The sequence below is a fragment of the Crinia signifera genome, chromosome 12 (assembly GCF_055691185.1).
Source record: "Crinia signifera chromosome 12, ASM5569118v1, whole genome shotgun sequence".
NCBI classification, from domain to species: Eukaryota; Metazoa; Chordata; class Amphibia; order Anura; family Myobatrachidae; genus Crinia; species Crinia signifera.
This window is the reverse complement of record NC_139228.1, coordinates 75,639,248-75,658,827: the sequence shown is the minus strand read 5'-3', so window position 1 is coordinate 75,658,827 and position 19,580 is coordinate 75,639,248. Positions and strand designations below refer to the sequence as shown.

The 19,580-nt window shown below is 44.7% G+C and overlaps 1 protein-coding gene across 1 annotated transcript in view; it reads left to right on the top strand.

Moving 5' to 3' along the window:
- Window positions 1-19,580, top strand: part of LOC146049908 (uncharacterized) — a 43,990-nt gene that overhangs the window by 17,471 nt on the left and 6,939 nt on the right. The window contains exon 6 of the mRNA XM_083166589.1: window positions 6,407-6,502. Coding sequence (XP_083022715.1) covers window positions 6,407-6,502 — 96 coding nt within the window. The remainder of the gene's footprint in view (window positions 1-6,406; window positions 6,503-19,580) is intronic.

Below are 19,580 nucleotides of genomic sequence, written 5' to 3'. Positions count from 1 at the left end.
TTTGGGCTCGGTGGCTCGCTGTGCTCGCCACACTTTATAAAGTCGACTCCATGCCGACGTGGAAAGTGGAGCTATGAATAGGTCTGGAGGACGAGTACTCCCGACCTATTCATAACCCCACTATCCACGTCGGTAGGCAGTTGACTTTATAAAGTGTGGCGATGGCAGCGAGCCACCGAGCCCAAAGCGTGGCGAGCCTTACCTCTGATCCCTTGCCACGCTTCGGGCTGACTTGGATAGTGGGGGTTTTAAATGGAGTCTGTTTGTAACATTGAGCACTGCCAAATGTGTCCTTTATTGTGCATGACGCACTTGTGCCTGCACCCCCCCCCCCTTTGTGCACGAGGCGCACGTGCGACCGACCAAAACCCTAACCCCGACGCTCGTGCTTCCCAGGCAGATGGAGCGCCTATCCGTCGGCGTCTGCCGGGGATCTGGCGGTTACCGGTGCTGTATGAGAGGTGCCCACTAGGCTTGCCCAGGGGTCACTAGTCTTGCCAGGCTACCGATACCGATAGGCTGCCGTTGGCTTACGCTGACCGCATCGAGTAACGTGACCACACAAGTACCTTATATTCTTATAATGTTCGTCTGGAGCTATTGATCTGCCATAGTTATCATGTAAATATGTCCCATCTCCAATACACTGGGATAGGGGATCATTACATAAAATAAAGGGGGTTATTTATCAAAGCTTGCTTAATATAACAACCAACCAGGATTGTCGTTTATCAAATACAGCCTGTAAATTGTACGGCAGAAGCTGGTTGGCTGGTATTTTATCACCCTCCCTGCTTTCATAAATACTTCTCAAAGTTTTAAAAAGTGTCCACAATTAAATAGTAGAAGTAAAACAAGAATGCATTCAAACTTGATGTATAGAGATGGGACCGAATGATGTCGTCATCGTCACTACAGTACTGACCGTACCCAAAATGCATCAATGCAGCAATGTGACACAATCAGCACTTTTTTTGGTACTTGTTTCCTATCTGGGCGCCCACTAAGTAAATTGAGCACCATGCTATTCTCCGTAGTGAAATCTGATCGCATCGCATCGTACACATACACGATATTGAACGATGCGATGCGATGCGATCCGATTCGATTTCCCATAGGAAACAATGTTAAATGGCTCAATTTAGCCAAATTATCATAGGAACAATAGTAAATGGGCCAAAAACACCCCTGAACATTGAAATGTCCCCCCAAAAGTAGTTGACGCCACCCCACCATCAACGTGAACCCGAAGCGTGGCGAGCGCAGCGAGCCCGCGAGGGGCGGCGGTACGCGTCCTCCGACCTTTTCATGCCCTACTATCCACTAGGGCGTGGAGTGAGAATAGAATAGTGTGGCGAGCGCAGCGAGCCACCGAGCCCGAAGCGTGGCGAGCGCAGCGAGCCCCGCGAGGGGACGCGGATACCTTCACAGGTAAACGCGTCCCTTTGCGGGCTTCCCAGGTGTCCGCGTCGCCATGGACACCTGGGAAGCCCGCGAGGGGACGCGTATAACTGTGAAGGTATCCGCGTCCCCTCGCGGGGCTCGCTGCGCTCGCCACGCTTCGGGCTCGGTGGCTCGCTGCGCTCGCCACACTATTCTATTCTCACTCCACGCCCTAGTGGATAGTAGGGCATGAAAAGGTCGGAGGACGCGTACCGCCGCCCCTCGCGGGCTCGCTGCGCTCGCCACGCTTCGGGTTCACGTTGATGGCGGGGTGGCGTCAACTACTTTTGGGGGGACATTTCAATGTTCAGGGGTGTTTTTGGCCCATTTACTATTGTTCCTATGATAATTTGGCTAAATTGAGCCATTTAACATTGTTTCCTATGGGAAATCGGATCGCATCGCATCGCATCGCATCGCATCGTTCAATATCGTGTATGTGTACGATGCGATGCGATCCGATTTCAGTACGGTGCCGTACGTAGAAAACCTGGGCGCCCAGATAGGAAACAAGTACCCTTTTTTTTTTACTGGTGACACTAATCTGTTACATATAGGAGGTTATTCTGGCCGCTGCCTGGCAAGTCCCTCAGACGGCGAATGCCGGTCCGTCCACCCCCCCCTCGCACATCGCGTCTGTTTGCACCGGCTGCGAATGCATGTTTAACATAAACATCCATTCACAGGGTATGTGGAAATAACCACATCATTCGATTGTCGCCAACCATCGAATGATGTGGTAAGAGCACGCATATCTAAAGCGTCTCTCAGGATACCTTAGAGATGCGTGCACATTTGCCAGGAAGTGGGTGGGCCGCTGCCGTCCGGTGATGACAGCTGCCCGCCCCCGGCACCCACATCACGGGCTGATTTACCAGGGTGTTCCCATGGGTGCGACTATCCGCACGGGAGATGCAGAAGATTTGAAATCACCCCGATAATCTCAAATAAATGTGTTAACAAACTGTCAAATTTTTAATTAATCAGAATAAATTCTTTATTATAATCACTTGTCCTGACCCTTTGAGTGCCAACATATCTGAGCGATGTCCAAAGTATCTGCTAAAAATGTCAGCGTCACTCACATTTGTTAAATTAAAATAAAAAATGTTGTGTAAAAAATTATATTTCCTATATAAGGTAGCATTAATGGTCATTATGGTGAATACATATGTTTATTTGGCAATTTTCACACCTATTTTGACAAATTCACTTGGCACTCAAAGGGTTAAGGACTATGAAAGGCTCTGTTCAATGACAGGATTTGATAGTTATTTTATTTTTTTCTGCTATATGTGTATTATATATGAATCACTGTATATTATAGGTATTGGTTTTGGTGTAGATTCTTTCAGTGTAACATGACAGCTGAGATTGAATGGAATAATGAAGTGAAAGTCTCCACAGCGCGTATGTGGTCAGTGCACCTAGTGTAGGTGTTAGTACTGAATAGAAATGTTGCTGTTTTCACTAGAAAATGGAATTTTTCAATACACATCCCCTTTTTTCGTTAAATATAATTCTAAGTTTCCACAGTCTGGTTACAGTTCTTATTTCACTAGTCTTAAGGCCCGTCCGATAGATGGGCAAAAGTTTATGCTTATGCAATTCTTGTTCCACCGCCCCTTCCCAACCACAGCAGAGCATAAGCTTCTGCAGCCTTAGCAAGTCTCTAACTATCTACCTACTCTACTCAACCACAGCAGGGCAGAAGCTGCTGCAGCAGCCAGAGCAAGTCTCCAACTATCCACCTTCCCTTCCCAACCACAGCAGGGCAGAAGCTGCTGCAGCAGCCAGAGCAAGTCTCCAACTATCCACCTTCCCTTCCCAACCACAGCAGGGCAGGAGCTGCTGCAGCAGCCAGAGCAAGTCTCCAACTATCCACCTTCCCTTCCCAACCACAGCAGGACAGAAGCTGCTGCAAAAGCCAGAGCAGGTCTCTAACTATCTACCTACCCTACTCAACCACAGCAGGGCAGAAGCTGCTGCAGTAGAAAGAGCAAGTCTCCAACTATCCACCTTCCCTTCTCAACCACAGCAGGGCAGGAGCTGCTGCAGCAGCCAGAGCAAGTATCCAACTATCCACCTTCCCTTCCCAACCACAGCAGGGCAGGAGCTGCTGCAGCAGCCAGAGCAAATCTCCAAATATCCACCTTCCCTTCCCAACCACAGCAGGGCAGAAGCTGCTGCAAAAGCCAGAGCAGGTCTCTAACTATCTACCTACCCTACTCAACCACAGCAGGGCAGAAGCTGCTGCAGCAGCCAGAGCAAGTCTCCAACTATCCACCTTCCCTTCCCAACCACAGCAGGGCAGAAGCTGCTGCAAAAGCCAGAGCAGGTCTCTAACTATCTACCTACCCTACTCAACCACAGCAGGGCAGAAGCTGCTGCAGTAGAAAGAGCAAGTCTCCAACTATCCACCTACCCTACTCAACCACAGCAGAGCAGAAGCTGCTGCAGCAGCCAGAGCAAGTCTCCAACTATCCACCTTCCCTTCCCAACCACAGCAGGGCAGAAGCTGCTGCAGCAGCCAGAGCAAGTCTCCAACTATCCACCTTCCCTTCCCAACCACAGCAGGGCAGAAGCTGCTGCAGTAGTCAGAGCAAGTCTCAAACTATCCACCTACCCTTCCCAACCACAGCAGGGCAGAAGCTGCTGCAGTAGCCAGAGCAAGCCTTCAACTATCCACCTTCCCAACCACAGCAGGGCAGGAGCTGCTGCAGCAGCCAGAGCAAGTCTCCAACTATCCACCTTCCCAACCACAGCAGGGCAGGAGCTGCTGCAGCAGCCAGAGCAAGTCTCCAACTATCCACCTTCCCTTCCCAACCACAGCAGGGCAGAAGCTGCTGCAGCAGCCAGAGCAAGTCTCCAACTATCCACCTTCCCTTCCCAACCACAGCAGGGCAGGAGCTGCTGCAGCAGCCAGAGCAAGTCTCCAACTATCCACCTTCCCTTCCCAACCACAGCAGGACAGAAGCTGCTGCAAAAGCCAGAGCAGGTCTCTAACTATCTACCTACTCTACTCAACCACAGCAGGGCAGAAGCTGCTGCAGTAGAAAGAGCAAGTCTCCAACTATCCACCTTCCCTTCTCAACCACAGCAGGGCAGGAGCTGCTGCAGCAGCCAGAGCAAGTATCCAACTATCCACCTTCCCTTCCCAACCACAGCAGGGCAGGAGCTGCTGCAGCAGCCAGAGCAAGTCTCCAACTATCCACCTTCCCTTCCCAACCACAGCAGGGCAGAAGCTGCTGCAGCAGCCAGAGCAAGTCTCCAACTATCCACCTTCCCTTCCCAACCACAGCAGGGCAGAAGCTGCTGCAGCAGCCAGAGCATGTCTCCAACTATCCACCTTCCCTTCCCAACCACAGCAGGGCAGAAGCTGCTGCAGTAGTCAGAGCAAGTCTCAAACTATCCACCTACCCTTCCCAACCACGGCACAGCAGAAGCTGCTGCAGCAAGCACAGCAAGTCCCCAACTATCCAACTTCCCTTCCCAACCACTGCACAGCAGAAGCTGCTACAGCAAGTCCCCAACTATCCACCTTCCCTTCCCAACCACGGCACAGCAGAAGCTGCTGCAGCAAGCACAGCAAGTCCCCAACTATCCACCTTCCCTTCCCAACCACTGCACAGCAGAAGCTGCTACAGCAAGTCCCCAACTATCTACCTTCCCTTCCCAACCACAGCAGGGCAGAAGCTGCTGCAGCAGGTACAGAAGATCCCAAAACCCCTCAATGAATAAGCAGACAATCAAGAGATCAACTGACCGATTTCACATGGATTTTACAACGATATACAGTGTTCGATTCACAGATCACTCTGCCGATGAGTCGCTTATTAATTTCAGTTTGTCCAACGTTTTATAAAGTGAAAATGTTTTTAATTAATGGACCCTTATAGGCCATGAAGGATCCACTTAAGGGGGTCTGGTTATTGTGTTGTATACAGAAAGTCATTCGCTTTCCAACGACATATCACAATGCATGGACCGATATGACAGCACCCTTAAGGGCTCACTCGATTAAACCCATCGTCGAACTTAGGTTGTTCCTTAAGATGATATGGTAATGTGCAAAGGTTAAAGACGGCGTTTTGAGAGTTATCGTGGAACATCCAAACACACTGTTCAATTATATTTATGTACATGAGATATTACAATATATTCATCTTGACAATGTCAAAATACAAAAGTTTCACTGAACAGAGTTAGCTGTGTACATATTATTACCGGCAGAGATGTGAATCGGAGCCCTCTTTATTTTACACCACTAAAATACAACTTTAACCTCCCTTTAACATTCAAAATTGCAGACTTGTTTTGCAAACATTTGCACTGTGAATGTTTTGAGTCATGTTAGTGATGTCAAAGCAGCTTAAATGACTGCAGTCCAGGCCTGCAAGTGACCTGCATCAGATCCCATTAGGATGTACAGTACTTACTGTTAACTTATAATGTATAATTAGTAAAATATTAATCATTTAGCATAAAGTGTACCCATTTCTTCCACAATGGAGACTGCAATTTTGTGGGGTTAACCAATATCCACTTTTTAGATAAACAAATCTAGAGACAAATGAAATATGGTGTGAGAATCAGAAAGTCAGAGGTTTTGGGAAAGTCTTTTTTTTTTTTTTTTAAAGCGGCAATCAATTGCATAGCAAAATCAACCTGTTTTTGTTTTTTTTCAGTGTAATTGATTGCCCCTTTTTAAAAAATGGCAAAACTCTCTCAATCTATCACTGTCTGATTCTTGCACCCTATTACATTTGTCCCATAGTGTTTGATATATTTAAAAATATATATATATATATATATATATATATATATATATATATATATATATATATATATATATATATATATATATATATATATATATATATATATATTTTGCCCCTGCATTTGACGAATGAAATTGGTTGTTATTGATTTACTGCACTGATTATGATGTTTTTTTATCTAGGTATGAAACATTTTTGAAAGAAAAGGTTGATGGGATGGTTTCAGAAAATGGGTTTGACGTTGGGCTGAGGATTGTAAAGAATTGCGCCATTCTAAGGTAATTACTGTTTGTTGTTGCAATAAAAGCGAACTAGAAAATAATAGGAGCCTCCCTACATAATTAGGGATACTAGTCCTTTGATATTGTTGTTGCTATTGAGCCACGGGAGCATGAGAGCCTGGTTCATAGGCAAGATGTCTGGTTGCGCCCCCCTTCTCCTCTTGTAGCAAAACAAAATTTGTTAAAGTGAAGTACGGTAACTTGACGTAACTAGAAATTGTGTGAGTGTCCCATGTATATGGCTAGGGCCAAGTTCTCACCACCCTTGGCTTCCTGAAGCTTCCTAGAGAACGGACTAGAATTTGATCCAATCGCTGGCTTCCTAGTCATTCGTTGGAAACAGACGAGAATTTTAACCAATCACCGGCTTCCTTGTCATTTTTCCCACGTGCACACTCAACATCAGGTCTCTATCCTTGTCAGTAATATTACAGATGTTGCCTCCGTTTCTATGATATGGCAGTGTCCGCTCTACTTCAGCCCCCCCCGTTGCCTCCTGTATTGGCTGCCTCTCAGTTCCAGCAACAACCTGTTCCCTAGCAACATAGCCCACTGTCCGGCTTCACTTTTCAGCTGCAGCAAGGAGGAGGATGGCCATCGGGGTGCAGTCACCATCGTTGGTTACCATCGATGGCAATACTGCAACCAGCCATTAATGGTAATAAACTATGTCAATGACCATCGATCATTTTAGCTATCGATGGCCATCCATTTTCTTTGTCTGAATGGCCCACGGACCAATCAGAATTTGGGGGTGGGGCTTACGTGATGTCGGAGGATGGTGCTACGCTCCATGAACCTGTACCTTGAAGAAAAAAGAAAAAAAACATAAATTCTGCTGTGTCATCGATAGAGGGAAACCATCTGGTTCTCCCTCATCGATGGCAAAAGTATTAGACATCGGCCATCAACCATCGATGATTTCTAATCATCGATGGTCATCCCTAACTCACTGTAGACATCACTTGCAGAGGGCTTTCAGGACTGGGAGGTGAAGGAGACCTGCAGACACCCTCTCACCACGATGTTTGCCGGAATGTACTCCACATCATTTCAACACCCCACCCGAAATCTATCAGTTTCTTATATACCTAACATTATACATTCATCCACTCACCTCTGTTTGGGTCTAGGGTAACTTTCCAGTACCCTGGCCATTGGTAAGATACAGAACTGTTGATGCAGAGAGAATGGATGTCAGAAACTGCGGTACTTGTGTAATATCTGGGCGCCCGATTTTTTGATTGTATGCCTTAACTTAAGGCATACAATCAGATGCGATGGACCCGATTTCGGAAAAATCGAGTCGATCGCATTGCATGTGACCAAATCGCATGCAATGCGATGTAATCGACCCAATTTTACATTGGGTCCAATGTTAAATGCCCCCCAGACCCCATTTTTATTTATTGTATACCCACCCTGTTCATACCCCCACTATCCATGTGGGCATGGAGTTGATTTTATATAGTGTGGCGAGCCCGAAGCGTGACAAAGGGACGCTGCGCTTGCCACACTATATAAAATCAACTCCATGCCCACATCGATAGTCGGGGTATAAACAGGGTGGGTATGCAATAAAAAATGGGGTCTGGGGGGCATTTAACATTGGACCCAATGTAAAATCGGGTCTCAGGGACCGTTTAACATTGGATCCAATGTAAAAATCGGGTCCATCGCATGTGATTTGGTCGACCCGATTTTTCTGACCCGATAAAAAAAATCGGGTGCCCAAAACTGCCTATTAAGGAATACCGGGTAATATTACCCATCATGGGCAATATTACCTATCCTCTCTGCTGAATGCATCCAGCACCACAGGAACCATCCAAGCACTGAGGCTTCTCTGTATTTGCCTCCATTGCCATTTTGCATCTTAGAGTGGGTACTGTCTCGCAATTCACTTTTGAAGAGCTGCTTTAAATATGTCCACCCATGGTATACTGTATGTATGTATGTATGTATGTATGTATGTATGTATGTATGATCACGTTTTCTTCCCTTGAATTTGTCTGATTTACAATACGTTACTTATAAACAGTGGCGGCTAGAGAGGGAGGGGCTGCAGCAGTGCAGCACAGTTCAATATTCAAATAGGGGAACCACACCTACTGCCATTCCAAACTGACTCACTGGCAGGGGGTGTGGCTCCCCTATTTGAATATTAAACTGTGCAGACTATAGCAATCAGTAATTATTCGGTCTCAATGTGCTTACCGCTAACAATGCGCTGTTTTATAAACAGCAGTCATCTAACCAGTACAACGCTAATGTTGAAATGTACTGTAAATACAGGTCTGTTTCCAAAGCATAGCGATGACCACCAAGCTTGCAATCGGCAACTGGTTTCTAGCAGAGGCGGATTTAAATCTCATTGGGCCCTAGTCAAGATACCGATTTGGGGCCCTCCCTTAAACCATCCATAGCACTATATTTTTGATGATAATTGTAGTTGGCAATGGGGCAGATGTATTAAGCTTGGAGAAGAGATAAACTGCAGATAAACAGCACCAGCCAATCACCTCTTAACTGTCATTTCAAACACCGTTCATTGGCTGGTGCTTTATCTCCTTTCACTTTATCTCTTCTCCAGACTAAATACATCTACCCCCTTGATAGAGAAATTTGGCACCTGCACAGTCTACCAATACATTATCAGCTGATTGAACATCAGCATTGTGTACAAATCGTTTGATCGGTCGAAAAATTGGGCAACCGGCCCAAAAATCGCGTGGACACCTTTTTAGGAAGAGGGAATCCATTCAGTACATCCAGCAAACTTCTTGTTTCCCTCCTCTTCTGATTTTGGGAATAGATTAAGCCCCTATTATTCATAAGCCTTTGGGCTATTTCACACGCTCCGGCTCCTGCCGGACATCGAAATCCCGCACGGCCAGGAAGCCGTGCCGCACACTGTAGTTTACAATGGAGGGGATGGCCACAGCCCAGCAGCCGTCCCTTCCAGTGGTGGGATCCGGCTGCAACCGGGCGGCCGGGCCGTGGCTGTCCCGTGTGAATGGACACAATTGTGCCCATTATTAACTACAGTGTGCGGCACAGCAGGAGCTGGAGCGTGTGAAATAGCCCTTTGGGATCACTTCCATTGTGATCAAAAAAAAATGTTTTGACACACTGGGGGTTATTCTAGTTCACTCCCAAAGGCACAATCCCTCTCCAACGGACAAAACCATGTGCACTGCAGGTGGGGCTGATGTAATATGTGCAGAGAGTGTTAGATTTGGGTGGGGTGTGTACGTCAAACTGAGATCTATATTGCAGTGTAAAAATAAAGCAGTCCGTAGTTACCCTGCACAGAAACAAAATACCTCACCCAAATCTAACTCACTGCTTGTTACATCTGCCCCACCAGCAGTGCACATGGCTTTGTCCATTAGAGAGTGATTGTGCCTTTGCGAGTGAACTAGAATAACCCCCATTGTGTGTTAGTAACTTATTAATTAATGTTCCAGATAACTTAATTTCAGTGAGCAGGTTGTTCTCCCTCCCAAAATATAAATCACTTATAAGTACTGCAATTTATGAAGCTTTTTAAATAGTAGGGTTTCTCTTCCCCATTCCTGTTTTTTCCTGCTACGTGTTGACAAGTGAGGCACCGGGTGGCGACCTACTGGAAGAAACCATTAGGTTTGGCTACTTTCAACCAAGATAATTTGTGTTAAGGAAGCTGGGAGCAAGTATATTCTTTAGGGATTGGTACTTCCGAAAAAGATATGACAAAAGAGTGACTTTTGTGAATTTGTGCGCTTATATAGACACCGTTCAGCAGCTGGATCTACAGTCCTTAAGGTGCCATTCAAAAGCACCTAACAACAATAGTACAGAAAAAAGAAAGAACAGTTCTCCAGCGCTCAGGTGGTTCCCATCAGATAAATCACCAATTTTAGTGATTGGGTGAATGTTTAAAAGTTATATCACCATAAGATCCTTTTTCATAGACACTGTATGATTGTATCCAAAATGAAACACTCCTCCTCCACAAATGGTACCATAGAATGAGAAAGAAAAAAACAGATAGTGCAGACTGATAAACACTAAATCTATTTTAATCAGGATGTACACTTACAATTGTGGGGGGTATGAAAACATGTAGATATCCACAACCAGGGGCAATGCAGGATACAAGGCAGTCTCAGCGGTAGGGCAATCCAGTCTAGATCTGGTCAGAGTCCTTCCTGCCGAATGTCCGTTCCTTAACAATGGTCCCAGGTCCAGATAAGGGTGAATGTCAAAGGTTAGGCAGCGCTAAACGCGTTTCGGATCATATAGATCCTTCGTCAGTAGCGTTCCTAACCATGTCTCTGAGCGCTTTAAATAGCGTTATCAATTACACATACTTCCGCGTTCTGGGCGGAAACAGTATGGCCGTGCGTTCCATACGGCCGGAAATGCGTTCCACAACGTTAATTGTGGATGCGCATACACGTTGCTGGGCGCACTCTGGTTTTAAAGATGGTTGTGCGTTCCAACTGTTTGCGCTATGCGTGTCACCAGCATAATGTGTTGAAATACATATGGAGCAACATACTATGCATATCTCCAGCGTGATTCTGCATACATCTAGAATCAATACGGTGCGGAAAGCAGTAATATTAACAAGATATATATATATATATATATATATATATATATATATATATATATATTATAAAAACGTTTTTTAGTGAACTTCCATATATGTAAAATTAAGTTAAAAAATCCTTAATTCAATAATATATTTAAAAACAGTGATCTATTAAAAAGGATACATTAAAAATGATGATTATACAGTATGTAAAAAAAGATGATTTTCATAGTGTAAAAAAGGAGGGATGGTCATTTTAAGACAAGAAATGTTTGAGTTCGAATTCACCATTTAACCCCCCTGGACCGAGGGTGTTAAGGCGGTGAATCCATCTCATTTCTGTCTGAGATAGCCTTTTATCAACGTCTCTAGTACGCCATCTTGGGGTAATCATTTGAATGCCACAAAAATGTATTAAAAAACATTCCGAAAAAGGAATCTAGGTTCAACAGGAAGAAAGTCACATCAAATATATTCATTCTTAAGATTATTCTAGTTCTTTTTATTCTAGGGTGTTAATCATTTTATGTGGAGATGATTTCGATCTCTTGGTTTTCCACAGAATACCTATTTTCTCCTTCATACTTCATGGCAGCCATTACATTGGGTTTATCCCCCTCTCTCCCAATTAGACAGGTAGTTTTTTCTCCCTAGGATCCAACTCCTCCTCCTCCTCTTCCTTATCCTATATAACTGAGCACCTCCCCTCTGACCATAGTCTTTTTTCCTGTCTCCTCTGTCTGTAAGCAGGTAGTTAGGTTAGTATAGATAGTAGGTAACCTGGCAGCGAGGGGATGGCGGTGCCTTACCCTAATTTGGATCCGGGCCGGTGGCATGGGTCAGTGCTACTGATTATGGTATGGGTTGGCGGTGCCTATAACCCAAGCGAAGACAGGGCGGAATGGGTGAAACTCGTGCCCAAATATTCTGTGTAAACTCACCAAAGAATGGAGCCCGAGGAGCGGGGTGCCTGGGCGCGTGTGGTGGAGTCCAGAGCACTGGGAGAGTCAGCGGCAGCATGTCCGGCGTGGTCACTGTACCCGGCGTCTGTTTGTAGCTGTTCTGTGCAGCAGACGCCGGAGGGAAGTGACGCGCACTTCCGGCGCGTCTGCACGCGGTCTGCGTTCCATAGCAGGCCGCGTGCGTTCCAGATACCGGAAGTGCCGGTATATATAGCGCCTGCTGCATTGTCTCAGCTGGAGGTGGATTCTAAAGCTGCACATTATGGAAGATGCCTCTCCCAATGTTAATGTACCGCTGCCCAGGTAAGTCCTCTATGAGGACTGGTTATTTATTTTATGCTGAGGCTAAAGGAAAGTTAGTTAGTCTATCTTTTTTCTCGTTTTAGTGTGTCTGTAGTAGTAAAAAAGAAAACAGCTAAGAAGAAATTGGATAAGATTTGCCCGGAGTGTGACAAGTCATTTACTGGAGAGAATGTGTTATGTAAAAATTGTCTTCAAAAGAAAGAAGCTTCTTCAGTGTCTAATCAGATCTCTGAGCTTAGAGAATGGATGGAGAAAAATTTTGTTTCAAAGAAGGAGTACGCTAGCAACAAGAGGTCTAGATCCCAGACCAGTTTGGACTTAGACGATGATTGTGGGTCAGTTGTGGCCGGTTCTGATGACGGTGCCTCAGGTGGTTCCACTGCTGAGTCAGGGGAAGTTGTTGAGGACGAACGCCTGTTTGATTTAGGTTTGGTGGAAGTGGTGTTAAAAAACCTCTATAGAACATTGAATTATAAGCAACCGGTGAAAACAGAGTTGGATACATTATTCGAGGACAGGTCAAGGAAGGGCAGGTGCTTTCCTGTCCATAAGGTCGTTAAAGAAATATTAACAAAAGAATGGAATAATGTAGACAAGCGAGTGGGGTCCTTTAAGAGAATCGATAAAATGTTCCCTATAGAAGATGAGGAGTTCTTGAAATGGAGTAACATACCTAAAATAGACGCATCCGTTTCTGAAGTGACTACTCGTACAACCATACCATTAGAAGACGGGGCGTCCTTAAAGGACCCCATGGAAAAGAGGATGGAGAGTGCCTTAAAACGGTTGCACATATCTACATCGGTGTCAATGAAGTCTGGCGTACCCATGGCTTCCCTGTCTAGAGCATTAAGAATCTGGTGTGCAGCATTACAAGATGATCTGCAAGACAGAGCTTCTCGTGACCAGATGAGCAAAAGTCTGGAACAAATCCAGATGGCCGTGGATAACGTCTGTGAGGCGTCATTAGACATGTTGGATTTCTCGGCCAAATCCCTGACATCAGGAGTAGTAGCCAGAAGGGCCCTTTGGTTAAAATCATGGTCAGCAGATTCGCATTCTAAAAATAAACTTGCTACACTTCCATATGAAGGAGCCTTTCTTTTCGGAAGTAAGCTCGACCAAATGATTCAAAGAATGTCGGGTGGCAAATCCGTGAGATTACCCCAGGATAGGAGGGGTAGGTTTAATTCCTATTCCAACAGGCAGGCGTATAGACAAGCCAGATCATACAGGCCAGGTAGGCCGTTCCGTGACAAGTACGCCTCAGGTACGTCGCATGCATTTTTTCGCCAGTACATTAAGAAAAGAGGCGAAAGTGCTGGCGCAACTCAAAAGCAGTGACGCCAGAGGTCCCATGGAGCAGATCCCGGTAGCAGGAAGACTCCTGGAATTTGCTCATATCTGGGTACAAAGCATCACAGACAAATGGGTGCTAGAGATAGTTTCCGAAGGTTATCGGTTAGAATTTCTGTCAAAGCCAAGGTTGGCAAGATTTTTAAGTTCCAAACTTCCTCTGTTAGAAACCGAAAAGGAAGTTTTGAAATCAAGTGTGCAAGACCTAATCGACACAAAGGCGGTCGAAGAAGTCCCAGTAAGGGAAAGAGGACTAGGGTATTACTCCCGGTTGTTCGTCATAAGCAAAGTTTCAGGCGGGCTCAGAACTATCCTCGACTTAAGGAGTTTGAACGATCGTCTAAGAAAGAAGAAATTTCACATGGAGACAACCAAATCTATCTTGATGGAGATCAGAAAAAACGATTATCTAGTGGCTATCGACTTAAAAGATGCGTATTTTCACATCCCCATCTTTCCAAACGACAGAAGATATCTGAGGTTCGCCATAAAAGAAAAACATTTCCAGTTTACATGCCTGCCGTTCGGCCTAACTTCATCCCCGCGAGTCTTCACAAAAGTTCTAGTAGTATTAATAGAAAGGTTAAGAAGGCAGAAGATTATGGTGTGGGCATACCTAGACGACATCCTGATAGCAGCTCAGTCCGAAGAGGAAAGCGTAATAGCAAGAGATTATACCATCAAGTTCCTCCAGGATCACGGTTGGATGATCAATTGGGAGAAGAGTCGTCTCATCCCTTCATGGAAAATTCAATTCCTAGGCATACTAGTGGACACAATCTCTTTCCAAATAGCTCTCTCAGAAAGAAGATGCGAGAAAATTCAACGGTTAGTTTCACTCATTTGCAACGACCTTCGCATGCCCTTAAGAACTGCAATGAGTCTGTTGGGGATGATGGCCTCAGCAGTAGAGGTCACTCCGTGGGCAAGATGGAGGATGAGGCCATTGCAATGGTTCCTTCTTAGGTTCTCAAGAAGTCGTACATCGTTGGATCAAATAATAAAGATTCCAAACGCAGTAAGAGAATCCCTAGAGTGGTGGAGCTACGATCTGTTGAAAGAAAGAAAGTGGTCACTAGAAAGCCCGTCATTTGTAGTAATAACTACAGATGCCAGCGCCTCCGGTTGGGGGGCACATGGGATGGAAAAGTCGTGCCAAGGAAGGTGGTCGATGCAAGAGAAGGACTAGTCATCAAACCACAGAGAGTTGAGAGCGGTGTGGCAGGCGGTGAAATTCTTTGCAGAAGATATAAAGGGGTCGCATGTTCGAGTGTTCTCAGACAACGTCACAACAGTCTCTTATATCAAATGTGGTAAAATTCGTACAATGTTAGGAGTTGCCCCTTTGCGATTCCTTTTTTTCCAGGGAGGCTAATGAGCGCTAATGAGATAGGCATTTGAGCCCAATTTATTGGTAAAGTTCAAGGTCACTATCATATCATCCTCTATTTCAAGGGTCATGTTCAGGAAGGAAGTTCGCTTTGGATTAATAGTGTGGGTGAATTGATAAGAATTAGTGTTGTTGAGGTGATTAACAAAAAATTGTTATAAAACTGGGTCCCCCTCACAAATTATAAATAAATTGTCTATATAACGGCCATAGGCCAAGACCAGGTTCACCCCGTAGTCACCATCCCAGATGTAGCATTGTTCAACCTCCCCATGTAGAGGTTGGCGTAACTAGGGGCAAACCTGGTCCCCATGGCCGTTCACATCACCTGTAGAAAAAGTGTCTTAAAATAAAAAATAATTTGTGCTCCAGAATATAACTAATAGAGTTTGTGAAAGTTGGGGTCTCTCCCCCAGGGTCCCTATCTGACACCAATCTTGCAATAACTTCCTTTCCGAGTCTTTGTGGTATGTTGGAATATGAACTTGTTACAACCAATGTCAGAAATAGTTATGTGTTCTTCCATTTGATATTTTGTATTTTGAAGTGCATATTGTCTTTGATGGGGGACCTGAGGGTAAAGACACGTGGATGTAAATAAGAATCTACATAAAATGATAAATTAGATGAAAGTGAATGGATGCCAGAAATAATAAGACGCCTAGGAGGTGACGTGAGTGTTTTATGTATTTGAGATGGTGATAATAAATGGGTGTAAGGGGGTGTTCGCAATACCTGGAGATGACCTGGTCATTATAAGCCTCCTTTTTAAAGAGTTGAAGTAACCTCAGACCAAATTCTTTTGTCAGAGCTTTATCTAATGTGGTATAGAAGTCTGGATTGGTGAGCTGTCTATTGGCTCCGGCAACATACTCAGGGCTATATTGCACCACAGTTCCCAAATTAGTCCTTCTGGTGTTAAAGGGGGTACAGAAACCATCCTATACCATCATGCACCCTGTGAGAGAATGTTTGCAGGCAGGGCAGATTAAGGTCTGTGGTGGCCCTGGACAACAAAAACTGTGGGCGCCCCCTCTTTCACCCCTCCCCCCCCTGCAGCACTAACCTGAGCAGTTATTCTCGCTGCCCATCAGAGTCGGAGCTGCTGCACGGGCACGGCCTCTTCATGGTGCCTGGGGTGAGGTGGGGAGAGTGGGGTAGGTCCCCCCGGAGATAGTGTGACAAGAGAGTAGGGCAGCGTGGAGATGCGGGGCTGGCAGGTGAGTGTGAGAACACAGCATCTGTCCCCCAGCACTGCTGCAATGCTTCACACGCTGTGGCGGAATGGACAGTGGCAGGGTCCCTGCGGCAGATGGGAACTATTTCCCATCCGCTGCAGGGACCCCGCCGTTGACTGTTCAGCCACCGCAGGGTGTGAAGAATTGCAGCAGTGCCTACTCCACGCTGGACCCCAGAGGCGTGCTGCCTGGACCCCACTGCCTGACACTCACCTGGAGTGTGGGGACCCTGGATGTGTGGGGGCCCCGGGGCGACCACCCCTAATCGACCCATGGTGGATCCGCCACTGTTTGCAGGGATAAGAAAGCAGAACACATACACGAGAACATTCTCCAGGAAAATTGGGATAATTATATAGCAGAACTCACCTTTCTAAATAGATAAATTATAAATTGGCACATTCTTGTAAGATGTAACAAATATGGATTTATTTATAGTAATACAGAGACATTGGTCCTGTCCAAAGAGTAGCAGGTGCCAGGATAACAAATACACAGTCTACATAGGATAAATAAATACAACCTTCACAATGCCAAACCCACAGATAGACAAAAGACACATGACGATAAAGATGACTAAAGCACAAGTACCACAAGAAGGAAACAAGCACACACAAGAAAAAAATAAAATAATAAACAACATCTGTGATCAGTAACACCTACGGTGAGAACAATCAGACATCAAAGTTGACCAAACTTCAAAAAAAAAGTATGAGAGCCAAAAATGCAGACACCTTCTATACATAAATAGGCAATGACAAAATACAGTGCTGGTATATTACACCGAAGATCAACAGAACAAAACATTATCCCAAATGCAGTTGGCGCTATCATAATGGAGATCACATAGACGCCTGATCAAAGTTATCCATAAAATAAGTATGATGCCACAAACAGTACTTATAGAAACCTAGAATTTGACGTCAGAAAAAAAGCATTGGCCTAGGAAGTCCGCACATGTACATACACTCTAGGGTTACATTTTTATTGTGAACAAAGTACAAATTAAACTACATCAATTAAGAGAGCGTACGGTGTTGATCTATCAATTATTTAATGAATATAAAATATTAACACATTAATAAAAACCGTACATACAGACAATAAATAAATAGTAAAAAAATCAATTGATGATGTCCAGCATTATAACACACAATTTAACATAATTTTCCCTATAGATTGGTCCATCGATTTTTACATAAGCTCTTTCTTGCTCTTACCCGTTACGTCTCAGATTGAAGTTACGATCTCATTAGAGGTGGGGGGCTCCTCATCGATTTGCTGTAGCAACGTTTAAGTGCCTCCAGAAGTTATAATTGAAATTGATTGCACTTGATAGAAAAAGTTTTAAACTTTGAGAATTTATGGTATCAGAAAGGAATATTCAGTCAGGAAATTACAAACTAACCTGCAAGTATATTTTAGGATTGTGGGAGGAAACCGGAGTACCCAGAGGAGACCCACGCAAACACAGGAAGAATATACAAACTCTGCACAGTTAGGGCCATGGTGGGAATCGATCCCATGACCTCAGTGCTGAGAGGCAGTAATGCTAACCATTACACCATCCGTGCTGCATTCACCTCCATAGATGGGCTGCAATGAGTCTTAAAAAGGGCGCTGGTTGTAGAGGGTGTTCCAGGCAGTCATCTGGTGGTCCAGGTCATGGCCACAAGCTTCGCTGGACTACTGTCACGAAGGCTTAGAGATGCTGTAGTTGTCCCTCAACACCTGCAGAAATAGTGGATATCATTGCAAAGCTGCGCCCTCTACTGGCTCTTATCTGGCCACAGTTCTCCTATTAGATGGAACAGTCCAGAAATCTGGGCCTGATTATTGTCCTGGCGTCGGACTGCATCTTTGTCCCTGGAATTCCAGTGTCTGTAGGAAAAATGAACATTCTCTATAAACCAGAGTTAAAGGTCTTAAAAGAATACATTGAGGACGGGTGTTTTCGGGGATTTAGCCGCAAATATTGATTGATAAATGCGACTCTTTAGAGGCAAATTTCAATTCTTAGTTAAATGGAAAGGGTTAAGCTTAGAAGAACGATCCTTTCAATGTGTTCAAAATATCCGTTCCTGTATGCACAAAAACATTTTAAACAGTTAAAGCCTGGGGCAGATTTACTATTGGGTTTGCTAATCTGACAATGATTGGCAGCTCGGACTGATGGATTTCAAACAGCAATTACATCAGGCTTGTTTAGTGTTAATTAGTATTTCGTTTGCTTTGAAGTCCAGCGTTTTGTAAGATGCTTTATTCTCTTGATCTGTGGTTAATCAACCAGCATTGTACTTTGTCATCTCCTATTTGTACATGTATTGCAGTTGTGGCTCTCACACTATTATTGGTTGTTTAGGCGTACTTTGATATGTTTGAGTTACTGCCTACAGCGGCCGTTCTCTGCGTCATTCTGTTATTTTGTTTTGTGTGCTTGTTTCCTTTTAGGGTATATAAATTTGAACTTAAGTCTTCCTTATTGTCAAGTGTCTTTTTGCGGGATTACGTTGTGAGTTTTACCTAGGGCAGCCCCTGAAAATGTGATTCACCCTATTCAATGTTCACTGTTCGCCGAAAGCAAACAGTGAATGCCGGCCAGTTCTCCGTTTCATGCTCGCTGCAATTCGCTGGTGTATTTCAATGGGGTTTTCACTGGGATTGGCCGAGAGCGTATTCAATGCTAGGATGGAGAACTGCTTTCAGCAGGATTTTTGCCATGATTCACCATTTTGCTTGCAGCACATGAATATATATATGGGGAGTTTAAAAATCAGTGAGCCCCTGAGGCGTTGAATAGGGGGAGAGGGAGGGCTGGCAGCGAATGCTCCAACCCTCCAGAACGCAACAAATGTGCAGCAAATCTGAAACAGGATTCGCTGCACATAGCAATTAATCTCATTGAATATTGCCCAATAACTAACCAATGATCAAACTAATCAAAGTTGTTCAATATGATCTTGAATTTGGCTGTTTAAGGACCTCTGAATATGGTTTTGGGATGGTCAGACAAGCGACCAAATTCATGGAAATTACCTAAATGTATAATGAAGTTTGAATTTACCATTTGCCTGGTAAAGAGGGATAAGATGAAATTGAAGTGGGAGAGTAAAGTCACAAAGCCTAATTTCAACGTAAACCAAGGATAAACTGATCTGGTGGGATTTGCTGCCCTATATATAACATACAACAGTGGTTCTAAACCTCGGTCCTCAAGGACTTCCAACAGTGCATGTTTTCCAGG